Source organism: Sparus aurata, chromosome 15, assembly GCF_900880675.1.
Source record: "Sparus aurata chromosome 15, fSpaAur1.1, whole genome shotgun sequence".
Lineage (NCBI taxonomy): Eukaryota > Metazoa > Chordata > Actinopteri > Spariformes > Sparidae > Sparus > Sparus aurata.
Window position 1 is genome coordinate 20,896,207 of NC_044201.1, and position 27,990 is coordinate 20,924,196.

Here is a 27,990-nt window from a genome sequence, read left to right on the forward strand (position 1 = left end):
GACAGTTTGGGCACACACAAAGACACATTTTTATTCAGTAGCAGCAAAGTAACATTTCCCTCCCTGATTCAGTTGAATCACAAGCTACTGAAAAGCATGTGGAATACCTCCAAATCAAATGTTAACACATTTCACAAACATTTGAGAAAATACTGTACATTAAATTATGGCATTCAGTTTACAGCACAGATTTCTTAAAGCAGAACAGCTGAGATCTTCACAGAATCAAAAAACATTTCTTTATTTAGCAATGATCTTTAAAATGTTGTTTGTTCAGGAGATACTAAACAACTTGAAATTCCGTTTTGTCTGATTACTTTAAAAAGCATATGGATGGTAAAGAATGGAAAGTCTGTTTTTTATTTTTCATTTTTATTAAACCGATGTAATCAGTGGTCTGTCATGACTTTGTCCTGGGCTGGTCACAATAGGGTACATTTTCAAGTAGAAGGCTCTCTCTGGGTCGAAGCACTGTGTGTGTGAGAGAGAGAATAAGTTTATATATTGAGGAAGTATCATTAATTTGTGAGAAACCAAAAGAAGTCAAGATTTCTGGTTTATATTCTTTGCGAACACATGTTGCTTGGTATTATGGAGAAGAATGTAAGAATGACATACATAGCTTTTCTTCTCCTACATGTTCCATTTGTAAGACGGACTGCCGGAGAATAATTTCCACATCTGAGCCCATTTTGATCATCTGTAAAAGCAGAAGGGTAATGAGTGTAGACAGAGTATGAGACAATGGGCCCCTCCTAACCAACATGTCATATGCCCCGCCTCTCACATGGGAATTGAGAACCAGTTCAAGTAGACAACCAGTTCCAAACTGACCGATCCTTCAGAACCGTATGCCTCCAAGTTGATCAATTCCTTATATCTATGCTGGTGAGTTTTTCTGACCCTTGGGAATTGCAAGACAATGACATCAAACTCATGCGACTACGCTGCTGGAAAGTTGGGGTCAAGAAGTACTCCTGGCTGAGATTTAATACTCCAGAACAATAATGATAATATACAGTGGCACATCCACACATGTATGTCCAATCTATGTGAACAGTCATGTCAATGTCTGTTACACTTTCACTGTACCTTCTGAATGTTTTCTTCTGATGTTTCATCCTTGTTTTTCCGGAACTCCTCGTTGATCTTTAACCTTGCGGCTTTGTGAGGGAAATATAATAGATGCTTCAGTTATCCTCTTTGGCAAGGGCTGGTTAATAAACATCAAAACCAACAAAGAAAAAGCCACAGACATTCTTCTTTTAGGAATCAAACCAGTAAGGTACATAACTTACCTGTCAGTGCTGCATCATCTTCTTTGAATACAGCCATCCTTGTTCTGTGCAGCGCTTTAAACGCACGTAGGACCTGTATTTATACACACGTTCAGCTTTTAGCCACTTCAGCACCATGCAGCTGCTACTTCAACTGAAACAACTATGAGTACTATCACTTTCTTTCCTTTTAGCTCTTGGGACATGCTAACATATATTTAAGAATTGGGCCAGCTAAAGAGACAAACAGTAAACATTGTTTTTAATGGTGTTATTATTATAAATATGACAATGTTCCAGCCTCACCTTCAAACGAGAGCCCATGTTGACTTCTTCAGCTTCTTTCCGGCTTTGGAGGAAGAAGTGTCATGCTGTTGACCAATCAGTGCATAGTTTAGAATGACGCGTTTTGGCAGCCAATGAGCGCCCGCTAAGGTTTCACAGAACCAAAAGCGGCGCTGACAGGATGCTCGTCCTGCGCCAACATGGCTGATGAAACGCAGAAAGCGCAGAGTGCCCAGGCGGGCGGAGACACGATATTTGGAAAAATCATCCGTAAAGAGATACCTGCCACACTGATCCACGAAGATGACCTGGTATGCATCTAATATTTACCACCATAAACGCATTTGGGTGCATTAATCGCACGGCTTCGCTGTAATGTGTCACGGCTGCCTGCAAGGTGGCGTTTAGCTAATGTTAGCTCCACGCTAGCCTCGCAGGAAATGCAATTCTGTTGTAGGATGAGAGGTGGAACGACTTAAAGAAAGTCCAGCTGCCTACGATACAACACTTAGAATTACTTAAGTGTAACTCTGTGAGTGTATATACGTGTATCACTGACCGAAAAATAGCAATATTTAGCAGCACAGTTTGCTCTCACTCAACATAAATTGTGCTTTTTAAAAATTGAATAAGCCTTTTAAAAGAGTTCGATAGTATTCTAAGCATGGTTTCGTTTTAGTTCTGCATGTTATCTTCAGCTGCCACTTGGCATCTGCAGTCTCTTGGCTTTCCTCCAAAGTCTGTCATAGTCCACTTGGCCCAATCTGCCTGCTGCTGCTGCTGCTGCAGCAATACCTTTTAATATAGCCACTGGAAATACAGACTGTGCGCATTCATCTGTATTATTGTTTGTGTGGTGTTTGATATGTGATAATGAAATATAGCACCATGTAGACATGTAAAACCCTGAAAATGTTGACGCTGTGTCATATCCGGACAGAAGGTAACACCCTAATAATTTACAGAGACAAACACCATCATCTAAGAACCATCTACCAGTGCCGCCTGTTTGACAGGCTTCACCACAAACATATTGACAGACAGCAGGAGATTTTTATGATTAGAACAGCTGCAAATTTGATCTCATTACACTTGCAGTGCAAGAGAGAAAATGGGAATGCTAGCTGTGTTTACCACCCAGTCATGATGGGCACTGACTCTTATCCCACTTTTTACTAGATGAGGGCGATTAACTGGGATCATCTGCTAGGCATGGGACATTATGAAAACTAAATGCCATGATTATCCTGTCAAACATCACTACATAATTTACGACGTTATCCAGATCATTTTCAAAATATTCTTAAAACTTCACATTAAAAAAAATAAAAAAGCGTTTAAACTAGGGCTGTCAAAGTTAACTTAATAACGTGTTAATAACACAACATCCTCTTAACGCCGTTAATTTTTTTAACGCGCGATTAACACTCGGTATTAAAAAAAAGAAAAAAAGAAACGCTCATTGTATGATTTACGGCCGTCGGTGGCACCTGTAGTCTTGATCCAGAGGGTGGCACAATAATAAGAAAGGGAATCAATAGAAGAAGCAGGGTTGGCGTTCGGGAAAAACACGGTGGACTGAAAAGCGAAAGTGAAGGGAAATGGAGAAAGGACTTATGAAAGGCAAATTTACTTTCAAAACACTGCCAGATGGTTCTGTCGATAGTACAAAAGTTATCTGCACGTACTGTCAAAATGGAATGAGTTACCACTGAAGTACGTCGAGTCTCAAATATCATTTGCAAGCCAAACACGTGGCAGATGCAGAGAGCCCACCGCCCCCTCCCCCTCCCCCTCCTCGCCAAAAGCAGACATCACCATTTTTTGATCCCATTTAGGGTGAGGGGATATTTTTTGAGCCTTTCATTTTCCTGCATGATTTGAAGTGTTGAATAAACATTTTCATAAAGCAAGCATATTTGCCCTTTCTTATGTTGTTAAAAGTATTAAGAACATGAAAACAATACATTAAGGTACATTTAGAACAGAAAAAAATGTGCCAAAAAAATTGCGATTAATCGCGAGGTAACTATGGACAAAATGCGATTAATCGCGATTAAAAAAATTAATCGTTTGACAGCCCTAGTTTAAACACACTGGAATCACTTTAACTGTACATTTTGTGTGGAAACAGATGTGTCCATTACATCACAGGTAGGACACGCCATTTTATTAGAAAGTAATCACAGACGAGGTGTTCCTGCACAAATAAAGGATAAATAACCTGGTAACCTCATCCTACTGTTGTTGTTTTTTAATTTGCAGAAATGTTTACATGAGAGATATTTTAGCTGTTCGTTGTGGGGGATGCAATGTGCAAGCCATGCCGTCAGCCATGATGACAGCTCAGGCATTTCAAAATAAATTCGCACACCAATATAGGATCGTATGTCAGCAAGCTAGACATCTTTTCAAGTCATTCATGTGAGGATCTTCATGATTATCCTGATAATGAAAAATATTTTTATTTTGTCAGTTAACAGACTTAGCCACTGTCAGCCTAGCCTCAGGCTTATTAATAGGAAAATGTCCCCCAAAACAAACAAAAACACAAAAGCAAAAAAACTGTACAGGCTGAACTCTTCCTCTGATGTGTTCTTTTGTATTTCAGTGTGTGGCCTTCAATGATGTTTCTCCTCAAGCTCCCATTCATATCCTTGTTGTCCCAAAAAAGCCTATTGCTCAGCTGTCTCTAGCAGAGGAGGGTGACGCTGCAGTAAGTATGATTGCGTGACCTTATTTGCTAGCCTTTTATAACGGCTTGTAAAACTCTGTTCGGTGATTTGTCTAACCGTTTGTCACTGACCACTAGATGGAACCCTTTACAGCCATGTTGTCTCTGAACACTTGTCATCCACTGTGTTGTCTGCTTAAACATACCTCAGTCATTCATTCATTCTCTCTCTCTGTTTCGTAGTTGTTGGGCCACTTAATGTTAGTTGCAAAGAAATGCGCCAAAGACGCGGGTCTGTCCGAAGGCTACAGAATTGTCGTAAACGATGGAAAGCACGGAGGCCAGTCGGTCTACCACATCCACATCCACGTCCTGGGTGGACGCCAGATGGGTTGGCCTCCCGGCTAACCACCATCTCTCAGCACAGACCATCCAGTCGTCATTAGTCACATCTGTTGTCTGACAAACCGTAATGTTACGTCTCTAACAGTTTGTCATCAGAAATAAGAATCAAACAAAATCTGGAAATTCATCAATGACAATAAAATGATATGAATAAAACTTCTTGTTTGTCTTTTATCTAAAAGTCCTCAAATCAGACTGAATGCCTTTAAGTCTAAGACTTACCAGAACTGCTGCTGTTCCCATGTTATTGTTTTAGATCAGTGAGATTTGTCATCTCTGATGATGTGACAATTAAAGTGAAACTCTCGCCAAATGCAACCTAGGCTTTTTTTCAAACTTTCGTGTAAAAGCATAATTACGACGAAAGCGCCACTTTTACGACTGACCATGTTTTGTTTTTCAGGTCACAATCATTTTTATGGGAGTGCTTGGGGCAATTTTACGCTAGCATCAAAATTGCTATTTTTAAAACACTAAGAAGGCTCAACTCAACATGAAACTTTGCTCGTAGTATCACCAGGGTCTCTACACATGAACACGAGCATTGAGAACATTGGGCCTCATTCACCAATATCTTCTTAAGAATCTTCTTAGATTATTTCTTAAGTTGTTCTTAAGAGGTTCCTTAAGAAAACCCTACGTCAGATTCACCAACGCGTTCGTAAGCCTCAGAATTGTTCACAGCTGTGTTCCTACATTGATGAAGGCCGCAGGAGCAATATATATGCCATTGTTTTGCGGTCCTTGGATGGAGAAATGCCACGTATAAATATGGTGGGGGAGTTACTAATTGATGGCATGTTTCCAATTTACTTGATTTATCTTAAATCATTGGCACATTTAATTTATCTTAGAATTAAAATTCTTTGTAAATTACCAAAAATATGAAATGCATAAATAAATGAATAAATATGACAGAATTATTACTGTAATATTGCATTTTATTGAACTACACAAGAGAAGAAAACACAACCATGCCAACATTTCGGCACTGAAATGTGCGTAAGAGTACTCCTGAGTGTTCGTAGGATTTGTTCTTGCCTAAGAAAAAATCCTAGATAAGAAAAAATTCATGAATGCCACAATCTTCGTAAAATCTTCGTAAGTGGGACTTAAGAACAAATTTGTTCGTAAGAACGGTTCATGAATGTGGCCCATTGTTTGTGTACACAGAGTTTGCTAAAAAGAACGTTTTTGAACATCTCACATTAGCAGATGTTTCTTCCGCTCAACGCCGTCCTGCTAGTCGAGAAGTGTCTATCCCCGAGTGCAACGTAGCATGGAGGAGAGTTAAAGTGGAAAGCTCCTAAAGCTTAGTTCCATATAAATGCACGGCTAATTCATTGTTTTGTCGTTAGCGAAAAACAATATTGACCTTGAAGTTGAAAAGGGATCCTCATATAAGAAACCTATGGAGTCCATTCATTTGCATTCAGAGATCGACACTTCTCGACTGGCAAGATGGCAGTGTCAATCTTAAAAGTGGCGCTTTCGTCGTAATTATGCATTTACACGAAAGTTTGACTTGTGTACATTCACAAAAAAATCCTAGGTTGAATTTTGGCGCAAGTTTCACTTTAATGTGTAAGGTAGGCACTTCTAGCTGACACTGTAGTGAATATGCACTTTATTACTTAAATTAATATGTACTCTGTATGCATTCAAAGGTTAAAATGTATTTGTGTAAAACGAGTCAAACAATCATGCAAATGTTTCATAGTTTATGCAAAACAAAGGGGTAGCTGTGTCGTTGAGTCTAAAAACCTTTCCTTTTTCTTTGATTAAAAAATGCCTGCCGATGTTTCTTACAAAATCCAGGTCTGTATAAGAGATTCTTTGTCAGTCAGTATTGGTGACAAGTTACATTTTTCAAAAGCAGGATCCTATAAAAATTGTTACCAGAACCCAATAATTCACCGGTCAAATCAAAACAGAGAAACAAGTGAATGGCTCTCTTTTATTAACAGTAAGAAACAATGCAGGTAGTCCAACAAATATAAAATGCATGAAACATCCACAAAATATTAAACAAAAAAATAAATAAAATGGTGTTTTTTCTTTACAAAAATGACAAAGAACACTGATCAGATGACACATGTAGAATTTCAAAAATAAACATGTACCTAGCATTCACAGTCCCCTAATTTCTTTCTTTTTTTGATAAAACGGGAGAAAGAAAAAAAAAAAGAAAACACGATTAGAGGCTTTGTTTGTACAGACAGAATAGTTCCAGAGAGGCAAGGCAGTCACTTGCGATATCATCCAAAGTGATATCATTCTTTGTCAAACCATTTGACATCTGATGCAGCCTTTCACTGCTTCTTCACTACTTCTGTATGGAAAAAAAACACCACAATCTGATGTGCAAAATAAGATAATTCTTTTTAGACAACTACATCTTTTTCTTTTGTTTTAATCAATGCCCTTCTAGAGTCAAAATGGGCACTTTGAGGCATTGAAAAACATTGTACAGTACAGTATAGAGAGAAGGAAATGGAACACGTATTCTGGTACCTAAATTCACTACTGCAAGAGTATCTAAGTACTAATATACTGCCTTACTTACTCTAGAACACAGACTACAAGCTGAGAGAGATTCAGAAAATGGTTCGTCCCAGTAAAGTAAGTAGAAAAGCAGCAAGTCAATGAGATAGAGGTTTAACTATACTGTCTCTGCAATGTTACAGCATCAGTACGCTGGAACTTCCCCCGCTGGTGGAACAATGCATCTATCTGTTTACACACTGATTTGAAGCTGCATTATGTGTAAAATTCAAAAAATAGATAGGGAGCTTATAGAAAAAATGATGAACTATAGCCAGTAATTAAACCCAATTCCAGCAGTTTTCCATGTTCAGGTTTTCTGTGTACTTTGTATGACAGACAAAGAAAGTGAAATTCATTGTGAGGTGACTCAAGCATTAAAAAGTAAAGGTTTACAATATCTACAATGCCAGTATCTAAATATTACAAAATATTTAGTTTAAACAGATATTTTCTTTGCTCATCATTGCTATGTTTAAAAAAAGTCGCATCACTCGTGACTGGAAAAAGTAGAAAAAAGCCAATTGGAAATCATAGGACACTTCAGTGGATGTACTGCGAAAAGCTAAGGGCACTGTCACAGAGACCAAAAGCATATGGCAGCAATGATTAAACTAGTGTTTCATTATAATAAATAAGCTTTTGCAATCTTTTATTTGTTGACAGAAAAATGATTTGACATTCAGAGAAGGCGAGAAAAATGATGAGATGAACTGCCATTTTTGAAATATAAATTCGACAGATGAATTTCAAGATGGCTCAACTGCTTGAAAATGAAACGATCAATGAACTTGTTAACTTTGGTAAGTGAGAATTTTGAGAGAAAATGATCATTGGTTTCCCAAAGGCTGTTACTGTTTACTGTGTAAAACTACCATTCGGTATTAGTAAGATCAACACAGACAACGATTAGCAGGATGAAAGCTCTCTGCTCTGTCCTGTACATGCTACTGAAGGGACAAACACTTTTTCCAACTACTTGGAGGGAAGGGAATGGAAGGGAAGGAGAGAGGAAAACATGATGGGGGAAGGAGAAACACAGAGATGGGGAGGCACTACAAATCCTTCCAACAGTTTGAGAGATGCATCAATGGACGGTTATGAAATAATCTAAAACATCTGCAATTCTGCTTGGTTTGTGAACAGTTTCAGGCATGAAGCATGTTTGTATGACTGAGTGGTTCGTCAGGGTGGTTACTTAAGGCTGCTGAAATCTTTCTTACACTGAATAAGCTAATAAATCATTGCAATGTGCTGCATTTCATCATAGTGTAAATAGAACATACTTTTGCAAGTGTTATTTTACAATGCATTCTGTTGGTCTGAAAGTACTTTATTAAAGTCTCAAAAGTTGTATATTAATAGAGGGGACAGGGGCTGCTACTATTGAGGATGTGTTTTAAGGCATGTCCTTAGTGTAGGAAGGGTCCACACACACGTAGAAGGCAAGAGGAGGAGACTGGAGGAGGGTGGAGGCTGGACAACCACTGAGAGAGCAGCCAGGTAGCCTCCAGTCCATCAGGAAGTCTGGTCGGCCAGTTGAAAAGTTGATAATATGACTGTCCAAATCAATCATGGGTGAGTGTCCGTTCTGAAGGTATATCCATGATGCATCAGTTGGGAGTCTAAAGTTCAGTTGAAGCACTTCATTTCCGGCTGGGTCTGGTAACACTTGAGCTAAATGTTTATATAATAACCAAAAGCTTCCACTGGTATAATCAGTAGAACTGTCCTGTGAGAAAAAACTGGTTAAATCTTTCTACACCTGCTTCCAGATTTATTTCACATAACACTGATTTCAGGGAACTTTCCGTTCACTTCTGTGCGATGGCCTCCTCTCCGCTCGGCCGTATGCGGTTGAAGGGCAGTCCTCCGACCCCCGTTAACCCCAGACCCATGCTGGGCTCTCGTGCGGTCTCCCCTGTGCTGGCAGAGGAGGCCTGAACCCTGGCGGCTGATCCTCCAGGCCCAGGGAGGATCTCCGGCAGTGATTCTTTGGCTTGGGGCGCAGACCCGGAGCTGGTGGCTGAGGGGGAAGTTGTTTTGGCGGTTTGGGGCCTGGTAGGGGTGGTGGGGCTGGTCAGACCAAGGCTGGCCAGGGCGTCCAGAGTCCCATCTGGGTCTACCATCACATTGATCACTGGGACAGAAACAGGGAGAGAATCAATGTGTAGAAGGCTGTGTGTTAAGTCAGTGTATATTTACAGGGTTGGGGTTGAATCAAATCCAGATCCACACAGTGCAGATGAACCACATTAAGGGCTCCTGTCCATATAATGTTAATTTCGGGCAGAAAAAGGCTGACAGTGCACTTGGTAACATTGAGTTGTAGCGCTTGTGTGGTAAAAAAATAAAATAAGACACTGTACGCTGGTTATGTTTGATAGTAGCTAGCATTATGGTAACCTAGAAATGACCACACAGCTAGTAACAAGCCAACAATGTGTAGGGTGATAAAAGCGACAACACTCCCCACAACATTTAGTGTATGGATGGTTTTGACCCACAAATTGTGTGTTGAACTCTTAAGAATTAACGCCTCACGATGTTCTGTTTTACTTTAAGTGAATAGAGTTGCTTGCTCAAGTGTGTCTCTAGCACAGGTAGGTTTGTTTTCAGTACTTGACTAATTATATAAGGGGGAAGCTGTTTTACCTTGAAGCTGCTTCTCAACTCTCTTCAGTTCGAGCAGAATTGAGGAGATCTCCTGAAGAGAGGAGGAGAAAATACAATAAAACTGTTAGCCCCCAATAATTCTTCAATTTCCTTGTCATTCAATATTGTTTTTATAGACAGACAGGTTTCTGTACCTTGTTGGAAGTTTTCAGAAGAGGAACATCACTCTCAGATCGCATTTTATTCTCAATTTCATCCCAGTTTCTGTCCTTATCCTTAAACAATATCCTAGAAAAAGAACATATTACAGGGTGCATGTTCATTCACAGCAGATTTGCAAATAGAAAAATTAGTATGAGTACAAAGACAAAAATGAGTACCTGATTTTTCCTGCTGTTCTGTCTACAGAATTTCTGATCTTGGTTGACAGCTGAGAAACTGAATTGAGCAGCAGGCTGTCCAACACCGCCTGAACACGCAGAGGAAAAGAAAATAATTCTGAATTCACAACCTGGAGGTGAATGATTGGTATATCTTGTTGTCATGTACTCTGTGTTCTCACATCCTCTCGGTTCCACGTGCGTCTCCTCAGGGCTCGGGGTTCCAGAGTGTCAGGAGCTCGGGGGCGGAGCTCAACCGGCTTACCGTTGATCTCTGGTGCCTTAGTGGTTGAAATCACAGGAGGGATTTTCCTAAAGTTGAGGCTTTCATCAAAAACCCGATCCACCAACTAGAGTAAGAGAGAAGGAGAAGGCAGAGAAGAGGGAAATAAAACTCAAAAACTTGAATACATTTCTCTCTAGTGATATTGCAGTTTAAAAAGATTTGTGAGAAATGAAGGAATTAGTGAGCTAAGCAGCTCTAAAGCTTTAATTGTCCAGCCAATGAAAGTTACATTTTAATGCTATACTGTTAAAATAAGTTAATCCTCTAATGGAAAAAAAAAAAGAATAAAAAAGAGGAAGTTAAAGTACAGCATATGGGCATGTATTAATGAATACCTCTCACAACAGAAGAATGCTATAAGGCAACAGAGAGGAGGCCATTCTTACTAAAGCAACACAGGAGGGATGGCAAGGCGCAATGGAAGCACACGCAGTAAGTCAGTGATAGAAGAAGAAAAACGGGCACCTTTCTCATGCTCTCCTGTATATCCGGCTGGGTGGGACGTGCAGGGCCTACCTCTTCCCGGGTGTCGATGGCTGATCCTGGGGTGGTGGCGGCGGTGCTGACGGTGGTGCTGGGTGCAGTGCCGGATGAACTGACTGAGTCGATCTCGCCGGCCACATCGTGGATCTCACGGGCCAAGATGGCCAAGTCCTTAGCCAGGTCCTGGCTGATCCTGCGCACACATGGGAATAACCTGTTAACCATCAGACAGATGGAGGAGTTCTTTAGGATAGACATGACAACATGCAACTTGCATACACAATAAGCTGTGATCACATACACATCACGATAAAAGTCAAGCAAAAAAGGACAGCTCTTTTTTAACATGGCATAATAATATCATATCAAAACATAACAGATTTGTGAAAGATTTCCTTCTTATATTGACTTAATAGCTTCTTAATAGATAAATCTTATACTGATCAATACCTGGCTATCTCCTCGCTGTGTGCCGTCCAGTCCCTGATGTACTCCTCTTGCTCTTTCATGCGGTGTTTGACTCCTACTCCGCCTGGAGCTGTCACCACGCTGGAGCCTGGGCTCGCGGTGGTGCTGAGTCTTGAGCTGCGGTGTGGGACGAGGTGATGAGGCCGCATGTGGGAGCGTCCTCCGTGCTTTGGAGAATTCCGGTTGGAGCCAAACTCTTCCTCTGAGGTTGAGCCGTACTCTGGTGGCAGACGTCTCCACCTGCTGCTACTGGACACTGTGAAGGTAATGGTAAAGTAAAATGGAAGGTAAAGTAAATATTACAGTGCTTTATTCAGTTACAACACGTGTTATTCGTGAAGTTAATAAATGAGCTTGTTGACATGAGAAGCTTTGTTAATGAGATAGCCCCCAGCAAATCCTGCTTTCATTGGAAATAAAGGAAAAACTAATTGTGCAAGTTGAGGTTGTAAATCTGTATTCTTTGTCGGTTTGAAAAAGATGTTGGATTAGGGACCTAAACAAATGTAGAGATGCATAATTTAACAGAGGTTGAGGTTAAAATAGAAAGTTATTCTCTGCAATGCACTATCCTTGAACTAAAATAAAAAATGGGTGGCTGTGAATTAGAAAGACTGTTGAAGCAAAGCATTCAATTTTTTGTATCTTAGTTCAGTTATTGTTATTGGACAACAACATGAATGTTTTGGCAACAATAAAACCAAAGTGAAAACAACAGACACGGCAGCACCAAAGAAACTCTACTTGAGGCAGCCAACAAAAGCATCCAACAAGGTACATAAACCTCGACAGAGCCAGGGATGTGTTAAGCTGCTTCACAATGGTCACACAACAGCTGCACTAATGTAGCTGCACCATGATGAGACAACACCATGCTCTATCAGTCTCTCAAGGGTAAGATGGGACAAAGTGGAAGTGTCATGGATAAAAATCTCCACTAGGTGGAGCAGTGTTGCAAAGCCACTTCCATCCAGTGTTGTTATATGTTTTGAAACAAGTAAGAGTGTGAATAGAGCACTTGGGTCTTCATCACAGCATTATGTCATGAATGTCAGGGAGGAGACACACGGCAAGTTAACACGGCAAGATATGCTAGAACTGGGTCATCGTACTTCAACATGTACTAATACATGTACTAGTACTACACATTGAGATTCACAGCTGGCAAAGTATTCAAAACAAATGTATGATTTCATTGCAAAATTTGTATTTTCTTTTACTATGGACTTAAAATAAATTCCTAAAAATCTTGAGCTTGGTGGCAGCTTCTTTTGCTGTGACCCAGGTCTGACACACAAAACACACACACACACACACACACACACACACACACACACACACACACACACACACATATTCTGTCTAATCAAGGCTCTACAGTTCTGGTACAGTACCCATCAGCTCTTCGTCTGCATCACCGCCCTCAGGTTCGGGCTGAGAGCTCTCTGGACGATGACAACCAATGCACAAGTTTGTCACAACACAGTGGAAATGTTTACAGACAAATGTTTAGACACCAACACATGATGAGGTGTAAAATGGTGCAATTTTATACTCAACCCCTATACCACATGCTATCAGAAATAAGAATGCATATAATACAATTAGAACCCTTGATGAACAACTTTAATTTTCCCTCCTCTGACTGTTCCTACAATATGTGAGATAATCAGAATAAAGCAGAAATGAGTCTCACCTGTGGGCGAGCAGTAACCAGCTGTAGTTGTCTTAGTCTTGGTCTCGTTCAGTTTGGACACGCTGTTGGCCCTCATCCTGGGTGTCAGCCTGTTCTCGGTTGGTGTTGATGCTCGCAAGCCTAGACGCAGAGCAGTCTCAGCTGACAGACGAGGTGAAGAGGTGGAGCTCCGTGTCACTGTACACTCTGAGTCACTGCGGGCTGAGATGGAGCCTAGGCGGTTCCTACGCGGCTGAGCCAACATGTCCAGTCGTGACAGTCCCTTCCGACCAGATGGCGGTTTAGAGGTGGAGCTGGTGGTGGACACCTCAGAAGCAACAGACACCCTGTCTGCATCAGCTAGATCCGTGTCAGACGTATCCCCCAAGCGGGCGCGGCGGAGAAGGGAGGCTCTCGTGGGTCGCGGCTGAGGCAGCGCGGCCTGCTTGTTCAGGGAGGAGGTTGTGGCTGCCTGTAGAGTCCTGCTGCTCTTGGAGGATCCAGCGGTGGAGGATTTAAGTTTGGAGTGCCCCAAAGGTCCAGAGTAGGTCTCCTGGTCTGAGGACAGGATGTCAGAGATGGGGAAGGAAGACGTCTGGTCATCATCAGTGAGATCCAGAGACGGCTGGCGTGCTCTGGAGGAGGCAGAAGGCTGAACAGAGCGGCGCGTATCAGTCCGGCTTGAAACCTCCACAGTTCTTGTTTTAGACTTCCTCTCCAAGCGTTCACGTGCACTTGCATTGGTAACGCTTGTCTTGGAAGCTGTGCTCATGTTGCTCTTCTCTCGGTGCATACTGCTGAAGGAACGTCGTTTTTGTTCGCCACCAGCTTTCCTCTCTCCAGTCACATGACTAGTTGTGCTGGCTGTGTCCACATCAGACTCAGGAGAGATGGAGTCAGTCCGAGCGGGGAAGCCAGAACCTGAACCATGAGTGGTGACTCCAGTTTTACTGCTTTTCTGATCTAGTTTGTTTTCATCTCTTAGTTTGGCCTCCAGGAACGCCATGACAGCTTCAGTGTCCTTCAGGAGCGTAGCAGTATCCATGCTGCCCACGGAGTCACTGCGTTCCCGCCCATTGCTGCCTCTGTTGATACGTGGGATGAGCTCTGCAGGGACATTGGTACTGGGCTTCTCAATTGTGAAGCTGCCCTGGCGCACTAGAGGCTTTCCAGACTTCTCTCCTTCTCCGGGTCCTGTTCCTGCTCCTGCTCCTCCGCCTCCTTTCCTCTCCTCTGACCTCTTCCTCCGCTCAGTGCTGCCAGATGTCCGGACAGGAGCCTTGGACGGAGAAGATGTGGAACTTTGTTTCCGTCTACTGGTCATCTCCACGTCTCCCGTAGGAGTTGGGGATTCCCCGTCTCCCTTGTTCTCTTTTTCTGGGGGTTCAGTGTCTTGTTTCTCCCCAATCTCGGATCTCAGTCCCAGAGCTTTGGTGCTGGATTTTACCCGGGGGTCATCTACTGGGAGCTGGGGGAGCGTCCTGCGTTTGCGGTCCGTCAGACTGGAGGAGGATTCCCCTCTGCTGAGGGATGCACTAGACTCAAAGGCATCAGCTTCAAGAGAAAGGACAAACTCACTTAAATGAGATTCAAGACAATTTTGACATTAATTTAAAGTACGTTTGAGTGCTACTTTTTACTGTACATGCTTCTAAGTTTTGGCAAAAATACTCCAGCTCAACATTCAATTCAGGCATATCCATTCTTCGCGATCAAGTAAATATGTACCTCTCTCTTTGTGCAGGAAGGTGGCTGTTTCTGCTCCTGAGCCCTCTGGGTCTGTTCTGGTGTGGTTGGCAGCTAGACTGGCCCACTGAGAGACCCAGCTCGAGTCACCAGGAAGAGCCTGAGGGGAGACGAGAGGGGGGTGGGTTGACAAGAGAGAAGGGAAAAAAAGAGCAGTTTAGTCAATTGGCGGTGGCTCAAAGTGGCACAAAATATACAGGGCAAATCATGAGCGAGATTAGCATTCATGTGTTCATCTGAAATTTAAAACATGGACATTATTTTGTTTGTAGCAATGAAGGGATATACTTTTATTTGTATTTTTCCTTGATATCAAAATTACTTATTTGACGTTGCCTAAATCTCATCCACCATCACCAGCATCACTGTTCAAGAAAGTTTAAAAAAAAGCTGAACAGCAGCTCCTCATTTTACTGAGATAAAGATATCCATCTGTATCTATCCCACATAAAAGATATGATACAAAGGCTGTCAATGCTCATACACACTGTCCCCTCCCTCTGATGAAATGGCCTAGAGGGCTGAACGTGTCTCTCCTCATCTTGGCATGATCTAGGTCAGGGAGGACTAGCCTCCTCCCATGAGCAGGCTAGGGGAGTAGAGTAGTCAAGCCATGGGAGTGACTGTGACTCACATCATGAAACTCAGCCATGATTCTTTGTCTACCGCTTAAACATTCTGTTATACTACACTAGACTGAGAGCACATAACTAACTGTGAGACAGAGGTCATTTTTTACATTGGAATTTACCTAATCAAAAATTAATTAATCACATCGATATGGGTGTAATGTACACTTGTGTACTGGTGAACATATGAGGAGAGATTTAGTAAGAAAGACAGATAAAGAGAGAGACAACAAGGGAAAACCAAAAGTAAACTCCAAAAATAAAAAGTAGAATCCAGAACAGCAAAAACAAAACAAAAGAAAGACAAATAAGCTGTTAAAGTATAGTCTTCTACCTCTTTCTCTGACTCTCCAGTCTCCTTTCCTTTTTCTTCTTTCAGGTCTGATAGAATAGAGGAGTTCTGGCTCTGCTGCACACCAAACACCTACAAATGTTTAAAAAAGTAGGACAAAAGCTAAAAATATGGCAAAAGATGGACATCTTATGGCATTATATATGTATGTACTGTATGTATTATTGTCATACTTTCCAATTAGTCTTTTAGCACTGTATGCATCCTATAGACATAAGTGCTGCAGCACACTTTCTAACAGTTCTCTTAATGAATAAAGGTGAACTGAACCGACAGAAGTAGATGCTGTTCATGTAAAGCAACGATCTGCACTTGATAGATGAGTACCATGGCAACGAACAGATATCACACACACAGATACACAACTACACACACACATACACACTATTTACAAAAGGGAGAGAGAGTGAGAGCGGACAGACTGTGAGCAGTGTGCCAATTAGTGTGTCAGCTAATTACAGGAATTAGCATAACAACACTTCCAGTTTTGAATGTAATGCAGACTAACACTGCCTAGAAATACACCCCACTAATTATATCACTGCTCCTAACACCTGTATACAACACGTGAAGGGAAATGTTGCTCTTTAAGATGTAATTTAGTAAAGTTAAAATTATGTCTACTGTATGTAACAACCTTAATTGACAACTTAGCTTCTGAAAAATGAGTAGATATGCCTCCAGTTGCAACTTCTGAATCTTGAAGGTAGCACTTAAAAACTTTAGTAAACTTTCTGCTATTTGTACATATTTAAAGTAAGTCTTTCTTCTAAGTCTGACTTTACTTATAATGAAGGTAAAAAGAAATCCTAGCAATTGCCTTATATTTAGCCCGAGTCAGCCAAATCTCATCCTGAAACTAACATTAAGCCATTTTCTTTAAGTGTATCGCTTTGTCCCCTTTTCAGTCAACAATGAGAGAGTGCTGAGCCAAAGGACAGGGGTAGCAGTAAGAAACCGATGCTGTTTTTTTAACCTCCCCGGAGCAACATTTCATAAAACAGGGCAGTGCTTGATGGAGCAAGTCTCCTCGGGCTATTACAGAAACATTAGGTTTACCAATGGGACCGACAGGATGGAGTGGTGGTCAGGCGAGGCAACTGAGAGTCAATAGCTTTGTTTCAGTGACAACAGCACAAATCTGTCTCAAAGGACTTGCTAACTCTGAAAGTGCTAACGAAGCAGGTAATAAAGAGGCAATTAACCTTGCTCTGTTTGTGCTTTCTCTTTAGAATTACTGCAGAATAAATTTGACTGATGCTCTTGTCTTTACCTTGCTACGTTTACAGACACAAATAAGGAAAGAGAGCACCAAGGACTAGGTTTTTGTTTTCATACATTTTCTGGAGTGATTAGTGCAATCTGAGATTTAGGACCTGTTTAGGACCTTGTTGAAAAAGCAATGATTCTCCAAATAACCTCTATTTGAACTTATTCAACCTATCTTCAGAGAACCTTTGTTTTTTTTTATCTTCAAAGTGCTTCACTGGGCATGAAAAATTTAAATGAAGCTATTGTTGCTGTATCTATGAACTGATGAATAAGCACACAAATTAGACAAACATTACTCAGCTCCATGCAGTTTACAGTCTACTTAAGTCTATTAAACTTGAGTCAATTATCTAAACAACATATAGCAATACAATAGAATAATCGCAACATGCAATTATATTCGTGTTGCATTAGTAAACAGTCTTACATCCATATTGTGCAAGTACAAGAGTAACATAGCAACATAAAACAGAGTGTGTGTGGCTGTCTGGGAATGAGCCTCAAAGGGAATGGGACTTGGTGCAGTATAAAGCAGAGCGGATTCTAGCATGGTCAACAAATTTTTTTCATCTTTTTCATCTTTTTTCATCACAAATGTGTGTGGGCAGTAATGGCATAAATTCATTATAAAAATCTGGCTTTTTTTAAACAAGCCCTTAAAAGAGAGGAAAAAGTTTCTCCAAAGTAATTTATTATCTACTGCAAATAGCAATTTAAAAGAGAATATTAAATCCAATAATTTTTACGGGATTCCTGTTGCATCTCCTCATGCCGGAATTAAAACAATGTGGTCAAGACATCTTATTGTAATGGTCGAGGTTCACACTCCTACCTTGTCTATCATACGCCGGGCCTCCTCTTCCTCTGGGTTCCTGTTCTCCAGTTCAATAGTGTAGGTCCCTTTATCGCTGTGGTCATCCTCTGCATCTCCTGCAGCATTTCCCACTCTTCTCCCCACAACCGAGGTGTCCTCGCTGGGGGTGGTGGGACTACCTGTCGCCAGCCCGGTACTGGCTGAGCTGCGACCTATACTCGGGTCCTCTGATCTCTGCTTGAGAAGGACGCGTGCAGCGGTAGGGGCACCTGCAGTCACTGTAGCTGGTATTGGAGCTTGGACTTTACCTAGAGTTAAAGTATGGAGCAGAAATACATCTATTACAAAAACATGTATACAAATGCACATAAAATGCTCTCACAAAGGATCATGGGAAAGAGACAAGTCGCCATAATGATTGATTTTAATGAATGAATGACAACAGGCCCTGGTTAACAGATTTACTGCAACTTCTGCAAATTAATGTTGAAGTTTTATTACCTGAATCTGAGGCAGCAGAGGTGGAAATGCTGAACACCTTGGGGTGAGAGGGAGGCTGTGGACACAGTCCTTCCCCGCCAGCTCCTGTTCCTAACAGGGGTGCAGTCTGGGAAAAAGAATATGACCGGCGCTTGCGTGGGTTTTCTTCGTCGTAGAACTCAATCATAAAGGCCGTGCGAGAGCTGGTTGCTCTGTTCCCGCTCACCGTTACATTTCCTCCTCCTGTGCCTCCTGATCCTCCCAAGTGGCCGTGCGATGCTTTTAGGCGCTCCTCGAGGGCATGGCGGCGGTTCGCGAATCGCAGGCCCAGTCCATTTTCTGAGTCACTCTGGGTGCCATCCTCATGTTTGCTGCCTGTCACGACGCAAAAAATAAAGAACAATATGAAAAATATGAACAATATTCCACGTGACAATGTACAAATATGTCCAGTTCACAGTCAAATATATCAGTTTGCAGCTGTTCGTTGCTGTTGTGCATCCATAAAGAAACAAAACAGCAGTATTGTGCAGTAAAACAATGTATGTGGTTGTTCAGAGAAGAAGAAGATGAAAAAAGTCCCATATAGACCACAGCACATAACCACATCTTCTTGAAAGCACATCCATTGTGGACACCACAACAAGAAACAAATGTTTGCTAACCTTTACGACCTAAAAGAACCAGAAACCTTCGCCTGTGGCCTGAGTACAATCATCTAACTATCACAATGCCTGGTTTACCTACCACATTACTGCTGTTTCTACATTTCGATCAGTCTGGGGCAAATCAGCATGTCCTCTCAGTGTACGAAGGCAGACAGTGTGCCATACTAATCCAGACATGCCACCCACACGGTTACTGGCCCTGCCTACTGGCAGTGAGAGCGAGTGGTGAGGGGGAGGGGAGGAGGAGGACATGGAGGGGGAAGCAGAGTATGAGTCTGGATAAGAGTGTGGTGGAGACAGAAAGGGCTTCAGGGATGGAGGAGGAGGAGGAGGGGAGGTGAAAGGAAGCTGGGAAGGCTGAACTGGGAAGAAGGAAAATAGGAGGGTGGATGGAGAAGGAGAGAAAGTGGATTAGGTGGAATAAAAGAAAAAGACAAACAGAGAAAGAGTGGGAATTCTTGACTGAAGGAGGCTCAGGAGGTAGTGTATCGCCACTAGAGCTGACAGCCACTTAGACAATCCGCCTGTCAGTTAACGAGCTGACAGTCAGGATGTCAGAGAGAGGAGGGGAGGACACACCATGTGGCTGTTTTTATGGATGACTGGAGAACACTACTTCACATGCTTTCATAAATCATGGCACAGGTTTTGATCTCATGCTTTCTCTTAACTAATAAATGTTCATAAAGAAGCTATGGCATAAAAATAAATCATTCAATCAATCAATAGCATCACTTCATAATCTAGAGTCTACATCTGTTCCTGTTCATGAGCTGATTAGTTAAATGGATTAATCTCTTCCCATCCCATACAGCCTGACTTCGGATGTTGAAAATGACATTCATTTAAAACCACGTTGTGATGTTCAAAGCTGTTTTTACAATAGCCACAGTGTGCAAGAGCTGGATCAAGGACTAGAAGTGGACTGCCCTCCAAGAGACAAGAGGACAAAATGCTGGTTGCATGGCTGAGTGGACTACAGCAGTTTGTTGGAAGAACTGTCCAGACATAGTGAATTTAGTTTGAATTTGTCTGATCCTATGATGTCACTTTCCTTTTTCTTCAAATGTAAATATCATAACATTTTTGTATGAAACCACTCAGTGGCACACACAATATACATCAAACCCACATGGCCTTAACCTTGGCACAAAAAAGTATATAAAACAGTGACAATCACAATAAATCTGGCTATACTGACAGCATCTGATATATGATAAGAGAGGTTCCTTGAACTCATGGTTATTACTACTCTTTTGTAGCACTTGAGATGCTCTTCATATCTGAGATAATAACCCTGATGATGTTGCAGTGATGTCATTATCTCGCTTCAGCTTTGGAATCTTCACATTTATAACAGAAGGCCTAAGTTACAAATGTGGGGGTGGAGCTGCATTATTGGAATTGTAGGATCCCATTCTGTTAAAGCTCGACCATTACTAGGAACTAAATGCCACGATTGCTCAGGCTCAGCTGCTTTCTTTATTTTTAATCGATCTCCCTCAAGCCCCAAAACCTTATTGAACTTCAATATTAACTTAATCTAGTACTGTTTCCTTATTGGGGTATCACAATGGCTCTGCAGCCTTGGGCATATTTCTGAGTCTACAACTCATTTGTCACATTGCACAGTCTACCTCCTATGTCTGTCCTTTCTTTTATCTCTTTAGGAAATTTAATAATGCATGGCATAAAACAAAGAATAAAAAAAAAAACAGTGGATTAATTAATGGAATGACGGAGGAAAGCATCTGAGTGTTACAGTAGCTTGAGCAGATCAGCAGATAAGCAGACAGAGAGGCAGGTCTTTCAAGCTACGTTTCCCAGACAAAGAAGCCGTTGGCAGGGCCAGAGAAGAACAGAGCTATCTGTGAGAGTCCAGCGCTTTGCCCCGCTCGCCCCGCCATGACTCACACTGGAGCTGGCCTCTGCCTCCACCAATGGCCACACACACACATGCACAAACACACAACTAAGCACCCGGCACGAGGGTGCACTTACTTACATGCATGCACAGCTGCAGAGACAGACAAGCAAATTTGCAAACAAACATACATGGATTTTTTTAACTGCATTTAAGCTTACAATACAGTACAATATGCACACACAAAATTGTACTTCAACCCTTTTACAATTGCTGCGAATGACATCGATTGTGCGTGAAATACTGATCATAATGAAAAACAGAAAAATACTTGCAACCTCAATAACATTTCCAATCACATATGTAAAGCCTTACACTTATTAGAATGCAGAGATCTTTAGATGTTACAATAATACACCCAACAATGAAAGAATTTCCAGCCAGTATAAACATTTATCGTCTATTTTTGTCCTTATAGAGAGAAGAGAAAGACTCACCTTGATGTTTACAAATCAAATGCTTTGGCTCAGTTGCCTCCTCGCTAAACCTCTGCCTCTCTCTCTGCCTCGTACCTCTATGACACACCCAAAGCACATCTCACACGCCTCTTCTCACACACGCTGCACCGCTTGTCTGCAGATCAGTGCTGAGCATGTCTCAAATACACACATGCAGCCAACACACACGCGACGGATTTCTGCCACACAAATCCACATGCGAGCGGCACATGCTGCACACACGGCCTGAATCAACATTGAAATTCGTCTCCCACACATGCTCCCGCAGCATTCTCACACACAGACACAAAGAGATCACTGCTAGTTTTTGCTATTTGTAAATGACTGTATTCTCTCTTTCCCTCCCATCATTTGCATCACTGTTACTATAACAACTATCTGCCAAGACCCACTCTCTCCTCATTTGCTGCCTCCCTTTCCACGTTCACTGCAGTCCAGGCAACAAGCCTCTCTCTCTCCTTCCTGGCTTTCTTTGTCCAATCATCTTTGCTGTTACTGCCAGAAATGCTGCACTCAGCGTTCCAGTGAGGCTCTCCCGCCTTGCTGATCCACTCTCCTGTCTCTCCAGTGTACCTGTTTTTTCACATCTCACATGGACACAGCCGGCATCAACGGACCACCTCCTATCCAGCTGTCCACTTGCCCTCTTTCCATCCCTCTCTCTCCTCTCACTCCCTACTCATCCAACCTTTCTTTTCTCTTTCATCTGTGGGTATTCTTGCTTTTCCTCCTTAAACTCGCATCACAGCCAACCACAATCCATTCACTCTCTCTCTTATTAAGAAGAAATACCAAGGGCCAGCTCATTAAGCATCAATCAGTCACAATTAGAAACCCTGCAGACTCAAGCAGTCCCAAAGTCAGTCAGACAGTCAGTTAGCAACATAATCATCCATCAGGTGAGCCACTCCATCAGCCAGTTGACATGCATGTAGTACTAACCCTGTCTAATGAATTAGCTTCCCCTGCTTTAAACTTCTGCATTAAAGATTTCCATTTTCATCAGTTTCTATCTGCTTGTCCCTCCCCCACACATGTCAACAACATCATAAATTGACCTCCATTTAATTAACTCATGACCAGCATGCAGTCTACCATAGCCTAGCTTAGCTTCATACTTAAACTCTCTTTACTGGCACCACTAGCACTGCCTGGTCCGGCCCATTCTCACAAAATCTCTGTCCAGCAGGAACCCACTTAGCAGTTGGCTGTTTGCAGGTAAAAGGAACAAAGACACACACAGAAGCATGCAATTTACAGTCATGGCAATCCCAAACTTTACCCCAAGGAAACATAGCAACAAGCCCACAGAGGTGAACAAACACGTTTTACATGTCCACACTGACAATTCAACAGAAAAGAAACCAAAAGCTACCTCTAATGTTCTTAACTGCCATGAAGTAGTATATGAGTATGTGCTGCTCACTTGATAATGACTGCAAAAAGTGAAATTCAATGGGGGCTGTGCTATGCTACTCATGCTAAGCCTTGTCATTGGATGTGGATAGGGGTTTAAATGTTTCTGTCTGTTAGCTGCTAATCCCCTGGCATGGTTACCACACCCAGCAACTTCTCTACCTAACAAAGAATAAACCCAGTTTTCACACAATATAGGCAGAGACATGGACATTTGAGACAGTGTGTAAAATCAAACATTAAGGTATAACACTAGTAGTATGATGATAATTCAGGTAAAACTAATTGATAACTCACAAGGGAATATTATTTCAGTGTGCAAATTAAAATCTTCTGTAAGAGAAAGAAAGGAAGATGACGAGAACCAAATAAAGTTATAGCAAGTAGAAATGTAAACAGAACCTTCACCTTTTAGCCTTTTGAGATGGACCGGCACGTCACTCTTGATGCTCTTGCTGTCGTCCTCCGTCGACTCGCTGCGCACCAGAGTGGGGTCATTCTGGGCTAGCCAATCAGCCACCTTGCTCTCTGATGCCATCATAGCAGCTTGCAGAGTGCTCAAGTCCCTTCCTCCCGCTCCTCCGCTTCCTCCTCCACTCTTCTTGGAGCGAGATCTGTGGTGGTCGGGTGTGAACTTTGACACATGGTCTTTAATGGTGACTTTCCCAGGAGAAGTGTTGTCAAACTCTATGGTGAAGGAAGCGTGACCTTGAGCTGTAGAGCAGAAGTTGATGTTGTGTCAGTCGGTGTAAGTCAGTGAGTACAAATAACATTTCTGCTGGGTGACAAACTTTTAAAAACTGAATCTAAAACTGTGACTTACTGGCACAATGAACTTCTGGAAATATATGGTACATCTTAGTATGATTAAATCAGCTGATGATTTCTGTTGGAGAAGGACTGTTGCTGTTTGTGCTGAACAAACAGGGGTCACTTCCCTGTTTTGTGTTGTAAGGTGTTCCTCTTAGTGCCATAAAGGACATATTTCTCAAAAAGGCATCATTGTAATGTAAATATACAATTACTAATGTCACAAATGAATCTAGTAGTCTTATTCGGTAACACAGACACCATAAACCTATATTCCTTTTAAACTCTGAAGGAGAAATATATCATACACACAGTAACTTCTATTTAGAAGAAAGTAGAATTAATTAAATGTGTACAGCACCTGCAGCAGTGTGGGCGGCGGTGCCCTCTGTGTCCTTTGTGGGAATCTCATGGATGCCGTTATTGGCCATGTGACCTTCCTTGGTAGGGATCTCAAAGTAACTGGAATCATGAGCGGAGGAGGCATGAAGGCCGTCCTCTTTAGCTTTCTCCCCTCGACGTGCCTCTTTGCTGTCTGAGGTTGAAAAACATAAAAATGTGACTAAGTTTAATGATTTAAATTTAGACTGAGTTGAAACAGATTATGTATAACATATTTGTATGAATAATATAGCAAAACAGTACAATAGAGCTGTAACAATTAGTCCATAATGCAATAAGTGAATTTAAAGTAGTTACGTCAGTTAATCGCTTGTGTCATTTTTTAAGTGAAAAGGGATTTGCGGCTTTTCTTTGTCATTTCTGATAGTAAATCAAAAGTCGAGTCTTTGGGTTTAGCATTGTTGGTTGGACCAGAGAAACAATTGGAAAATGTTGCCTAATGCACTGGCACATTTTATAAACTAAATGATTAATTGATGAATCTTGAAAATAATCAGCAGATTAATCGACAATGAACATAATCATTAGTTGCAGCCCACCATATATCTCCCCTAAACAAGTGAGTTTAGGGGAGATAGCTTCTGAGCTTCTGTCTAGATCTTGAGCATTTATTTGTTAAATAACCAATCCAATCATGGTCCTCTCCACAGCAAGCATGTTTCATCTTTCAACAGTATTACTGTCTCCTTCTAGGGGAGGATGCAGCCCTATAAAGCACAAATACAACAGAGACGTACAGATATACCTTCTGTTCTGTCTCATGTAAAGACATACACCCAAACACACACAAGTCATGTAAGTCACGCAGGACAAGAAGTTCTTGTACAGCCTTTAAAACCTGCTTTGGGGCACTCACAATATGGAGCGTTTATTTTCTCATCAACTCATATTAACAGACAGAGCCTCTGTGGGATCTGAATATGATAAATGATGTTTTTCAGAAATTAGAGCGGCCATCTGCTTCATTTTGGAGAGCAAATGTAGGAACATATGGCAATCGGCAATAAGAAGATATTGAAACTGACTCTGCAGAATACAATTACTTGTAAAAAAAATAGTGAGCACGTGTCTAATCAATAATGCATTCTATAAATATGTTTATTAAGACCAAACAAGACAAAGCAGGATCTCCCAGAAACATACCCTCTGAATTTGAAAGATTATTTTCCAATTCAGTGTTGTAAACTAAACTTAAATATAAAAGAATCTCTTTGGATTTGTCTCTAAAACAAGATCTGTAGCTGCCAGCATGAGCTGCTCTGCATGTTTGAGAAGATACAACATGGATTTAAACAGAGTGCAAATATTAAGGTCTTGAGATCAAACATTACGAGTGATGTCGTAACTGAGAAAATAATACCATGCAAACAAGGCTTAGTAAGGATTGAACTTCTATCTTACCATTTCATATTTCGATAAATGAACTATATCAACTCAAAAAAGTACGAACATGTTAAACAGGCAGAACAGTACCTCTTATTTGCTACTTGCTCTTGAAATCATGATGAACTGACCAAACTTCCTGTATCTCACATACATAATAGGTGTGAATACTATCACATCCTCCAATGATGTCACCATAAGTCACAAGACTTTTCTGGGAAGCACCTAAAAACTTCTGTGAAGTTTCATGAATGAGTTTAATTCCATTCATGTAAAGATCAAACTAATGCTGCAGGATTTGTTTTTGTTGGCTTACAATAAACATATGAAAACCTAGGCTTTATAGAATCAGCGTTGATGTTTTCCATTAGAGTTACTACGCACAAAGATTAAAATGGAGAGCAGACACAATATAAAAGATTAATGACACCCTGAATATATGGGGCATTCAACACACTTAAAAGCATGCACTATGAGGTAAGTGTAACTGACTTTAAATAACTGTGGAAACACTTAAAATAACAACTTATTTATGACGTACTGTTCTTCTGACGAATTCTAATGACTAACTGCGCAAATAATTCCTAAAAGAGCCAAAGGAAGTAAAGCAAGTGCAAGGTAAGTGGATGTCACATAAATAAAAAGTTGATTCGAATTGAAGGCCCTTTACCAGCTCCATTTACCAAAGTATATGGAATTGAAAGCAATACTTACCAGAGAATTAGAGAGTGGTTAGCTAATGATTGCTGCAGTATAGTGTAGAGAGAGTGGACTGTCTGAAGGCTGTGTGTATGTGGGTGTGTGTGTCGGGAGAAATGGGGGAGCTGGTGCAATGGCGTAACCCAATCGGTGTGAGTGACAATACACAAGGAAGGGGGTAGGGGGCTCTGACAACACAGCCTATTCACTGGGAAGGATAAAAGGACGCACACTAAACTTAACTGACATACAAAAACACACTCTCAACAAAATCACTTCCTGCCCTGAATCTCTCATTTGCTCTTTCACTTCCCCTTCACTACTGTATCTGATTTTAACCATTTCTTAGAACAGATACAGAGGGCGTGCTCACACTTTTTTAAAACATGGACATTGATAAGATCATCTTTTGATTCTGAGATCTTTGTAACCTACATAAGCACACTGTGCAACACCCCCTGGAGCACGCTGCTTCACAAAACAAACCCCACATCATAACATCCATTCAGCTCTCAGCCAAAAATTCAATGCTCCAAGAGGGCAAAATGCCTTCCACTTACCCACATCCATGACTGAAGTAGCCAGCCCCATTTGCTTGATTTCTTTGGAGAGCTTTCAGGGTTTCAAATCACCCTGCCAAGCTTGCACAGATTTACTCCAAAATGACAGTCTTGGCTCTAATCTCACATGAACAGAAAAATTCTTTGCTAAAATCCCAAGCAAAATCTGCATGCTTTCACACAAAAATAATTAAAAACAAACAATTGTTAAATAACAGCTGAATAAAAAAGTATTCCTTCTTAGGCTGGTGAAGACACTGCCAGACTATCCATCCAGATGTGGCGAGAGATTTGACAGCGCTTCAGTCTGCTCCAGTGTCTGTGTATGATTAACCTCCCCCCACTCCTTATGACCACACTGGTCCACACTAAACCAGCCTGGCACAGACTGATTTTGCGCCGCTGAGCTGTTTTACTATTGATGTAGCCTCTAATCCTGTTACTCTGGACTATCCACCACAGTTAACGGGATCCCCCCAGTCCAACAGTCACCATATACACATATAGTAGGCAAACAGATGTACATACAGGCTCTGAAAAAAGCCTTTGTGTGCACATGAATATACATTGTTACACATACAAACAGACAGTCCGGCTAGCCATTAGAGCTCCACTACAGAGCAAATAAACTGAGTTAGAGGGCATTAGGATCAAGCTACTATTTCACTATTAATAATCTAATAATAAAACAATCTGCTCTACGTAATTCAATTTAGCAATGCGCTTTCCAATAGTATTCTCTTTGTAGCATACAGTGACATACCTACTGTACCAGAACATTTTCTACGTTTTATACAAAACAGTCAGTCAGCAAAAAGAACGCTGCAATATGTGACCCAAACTATATTAAAGACAGTAGGCATATTAAATGTACTATTTCTACTGATTCGTCACACTAAGCATGGCTGCAAACATGCCAGTAAAACTGGGGAGTGTAAAATTGAGGATGCTATGTAAAATTTAAATAATATGTTAATCTTTTCTTACACATACTCAGTTGAAAAGAGTACAAAGACAATATATTCAATGTTTAGCCTTATCAACTTCATGTTTGCACATCAGTTTTGTAAATAATGTAATAATAATGCTTATCCTGAATTTGATTCTGGCAGTGTGTTTCAAATATGATGGGACAGGGGACAGGGGCAACAAAAGACTGGGAGGTGGAAGAGGATGTGGGGGTAGTGGAATGCTCAAAAACACCTGTTTGGTACATTTCACAGGTAAACAGCTTAGTTGGTAACAGGTGGCTTCCTCAAAAGGCTCAGTTGCTCACAATAGGCC

The 27,990-nt window shown here is 41.3% G+C and overlaps 3 protein-coding genes across 10 annotated transcripts in view; 1 reads left to right on the top strand and 2 right to left on the bottom strand.

Annotated features, from left to right (window-relative positions):
• Positions 1–5: 5 nt before the first annotated feature.
• On the bottom strand, positions 6–1,718 carry lyrm7 (LYR motif containing 7). Its single transcript, XM_030442918.1, has 5 exons — positions 1,584–1,718; positions 1,299–1,371; positions 1,093–1,163; positions 619–700; positions 6–471 (listed from the first exon to the last, which is right to left on the bottom strand). Exons 1-5 carry the CDS (start codon positions 1,599–1,601, stop codon positions 401–403), a joined length of 315 nt encoding a protein of 104 aa, XP_030298778.1. The 5' UTR covers positions 1,602–1,718; the 3' UTR covers positions 6–400.
• hint1 (histidine triad nucleotide binding protein 1) lies at positions 1,686–4,797 on the top strand. Its single transcript, XM_030442917.1, has 3 exons — positions 1,686–1,873; positions 4,174–4,278; positions 4,480–4,797. Exons 1-3 carry the CDS (start codon positions 1,763–1,765, stop codon positions 4,642–4,644), a joined length of 381 nt encoding a protein of 126 aa, XP_030298777.1. The 5' UTR covers positions 1,686–1,762; the 3' UTR covers positions 4,645–4,797.
• Positions 4,798–6,584: 1,787 nt separating this feature from the next.
• Positions 6,585–27,990, bottom strand: part of cep170aa (centrosomal protein 170Aa) — a 43,731-nt gene continuing 22,325 nt past the window's right edge. Inside the window, exons 1-16 of one of the 8 annotated variants that reach the window (XM_030441645.1) lie at positions 26,707–27,703; positions 24,024–24,197; positions 23,261–23,566; positions 18,408–18,761; positions 17,925–18,214; positions 15,803–15,892; positions 14,822–14,939; positions 13,115–14,647; positions 12,813–12,863; positions 11,401–11,674; positions 10,933–11,164; positions 10,364–10,531; positions 10,182–10,270; positions 9,996–10,089; positions 9,841–9,892; positions 6,585–9,325 (exon numbers count right to left, since the gene is read on the bottom strand). In XM_030441645.1, coding sequence (XP_030297505.1) covers positions 9,000–9,325; positions 9,841–9,892; positions 9,996–10,089; positions 10,182–10,270; positions 10,364–10,531; positions 10,933–11,164; positions 11,401–11,674; positions 12,813–12,863; positions 13,115–14,647; positions 14,822–14,939; positions 15,803–15,892; positions 17,925–18,214; positions 18,408–18,761; positions 23,261–23,566; positions 24,024–24,197; positions 26,707–26,737 — 4,182 coding nt within the window. In that variant the 5' untranslated portion in view covers positions 26,738–27,703 and the 3' untranslated portion in view covers positions 6,585–8,999. Of the gene's footprint in view, positions 9,326–9,840; positions 9,893–9,995; positions 10,090–10,181; positions 10,271–10,363; positions 10,532–10,932; positions 11,165–11,400; positions 11,675–12,812; positions 12,864–13,114; positions 14,648–14,821; positions 14,940–15,802; positions 15,893–17,924; positions 18,215–18,407; positions 18,762–23,260; positions 23,567–24,023; positions 24,198–26,161; positions 26,640–26,706; positions 27,704–27,990 lie in introns of those variants that run through there. The other 7 variants (XM_030441646.1, XM_030441640.1, XM_030441642.1 and 4 more) reach the window with 7 other exon arrangements.

What these genes read in the sequence shown, in the direction of transcription:
- hint1 (XM_030442917.1), top strand. Translation starts at nt 1,763, where the DNA reads ATGGCTGATGAAACGCAGAAAGCGCAGAGTGCCCAGGCGGGCGGAGAC. An exon ending in TGATCCACGAAGATGACCTG is followed by an intron (nt 1,874 to 4,173) that starts GTATGCATCTAA and finishes TTTGTATTTCAG; the next exon opens with TGTGTGGCCTTCAATGATGT. An exon ending in CAGAGGAGGGTGACGCTGCA is followed by an intron (nt 4,279 to 4,479) that starts GTAAGTATGATT and finishes TCTGTTTCGTAG; the next exon opens with TTGTTGGGCCACTTAATGTT.
- lyrm7 (XM_030442918.1), bottom strand. An exon ending in CAGAAGAAAACATTCAGAAG is followed by an intron (nt 701 to 1,092) that starts GTACAGTGAAAG and finishes CTGCTTTTACAG; the next exon opens with ATGATCAAAATGGGCTCAGA. An exon ending in TGTAGGAGAAGAAAAGCTAT is followed by an intron (nt 472 to 618) that starts GTATGTCATTCT and finishes TCACACACACAG; the next exon opens with TGCTTCGACCCAGAGAGAGC.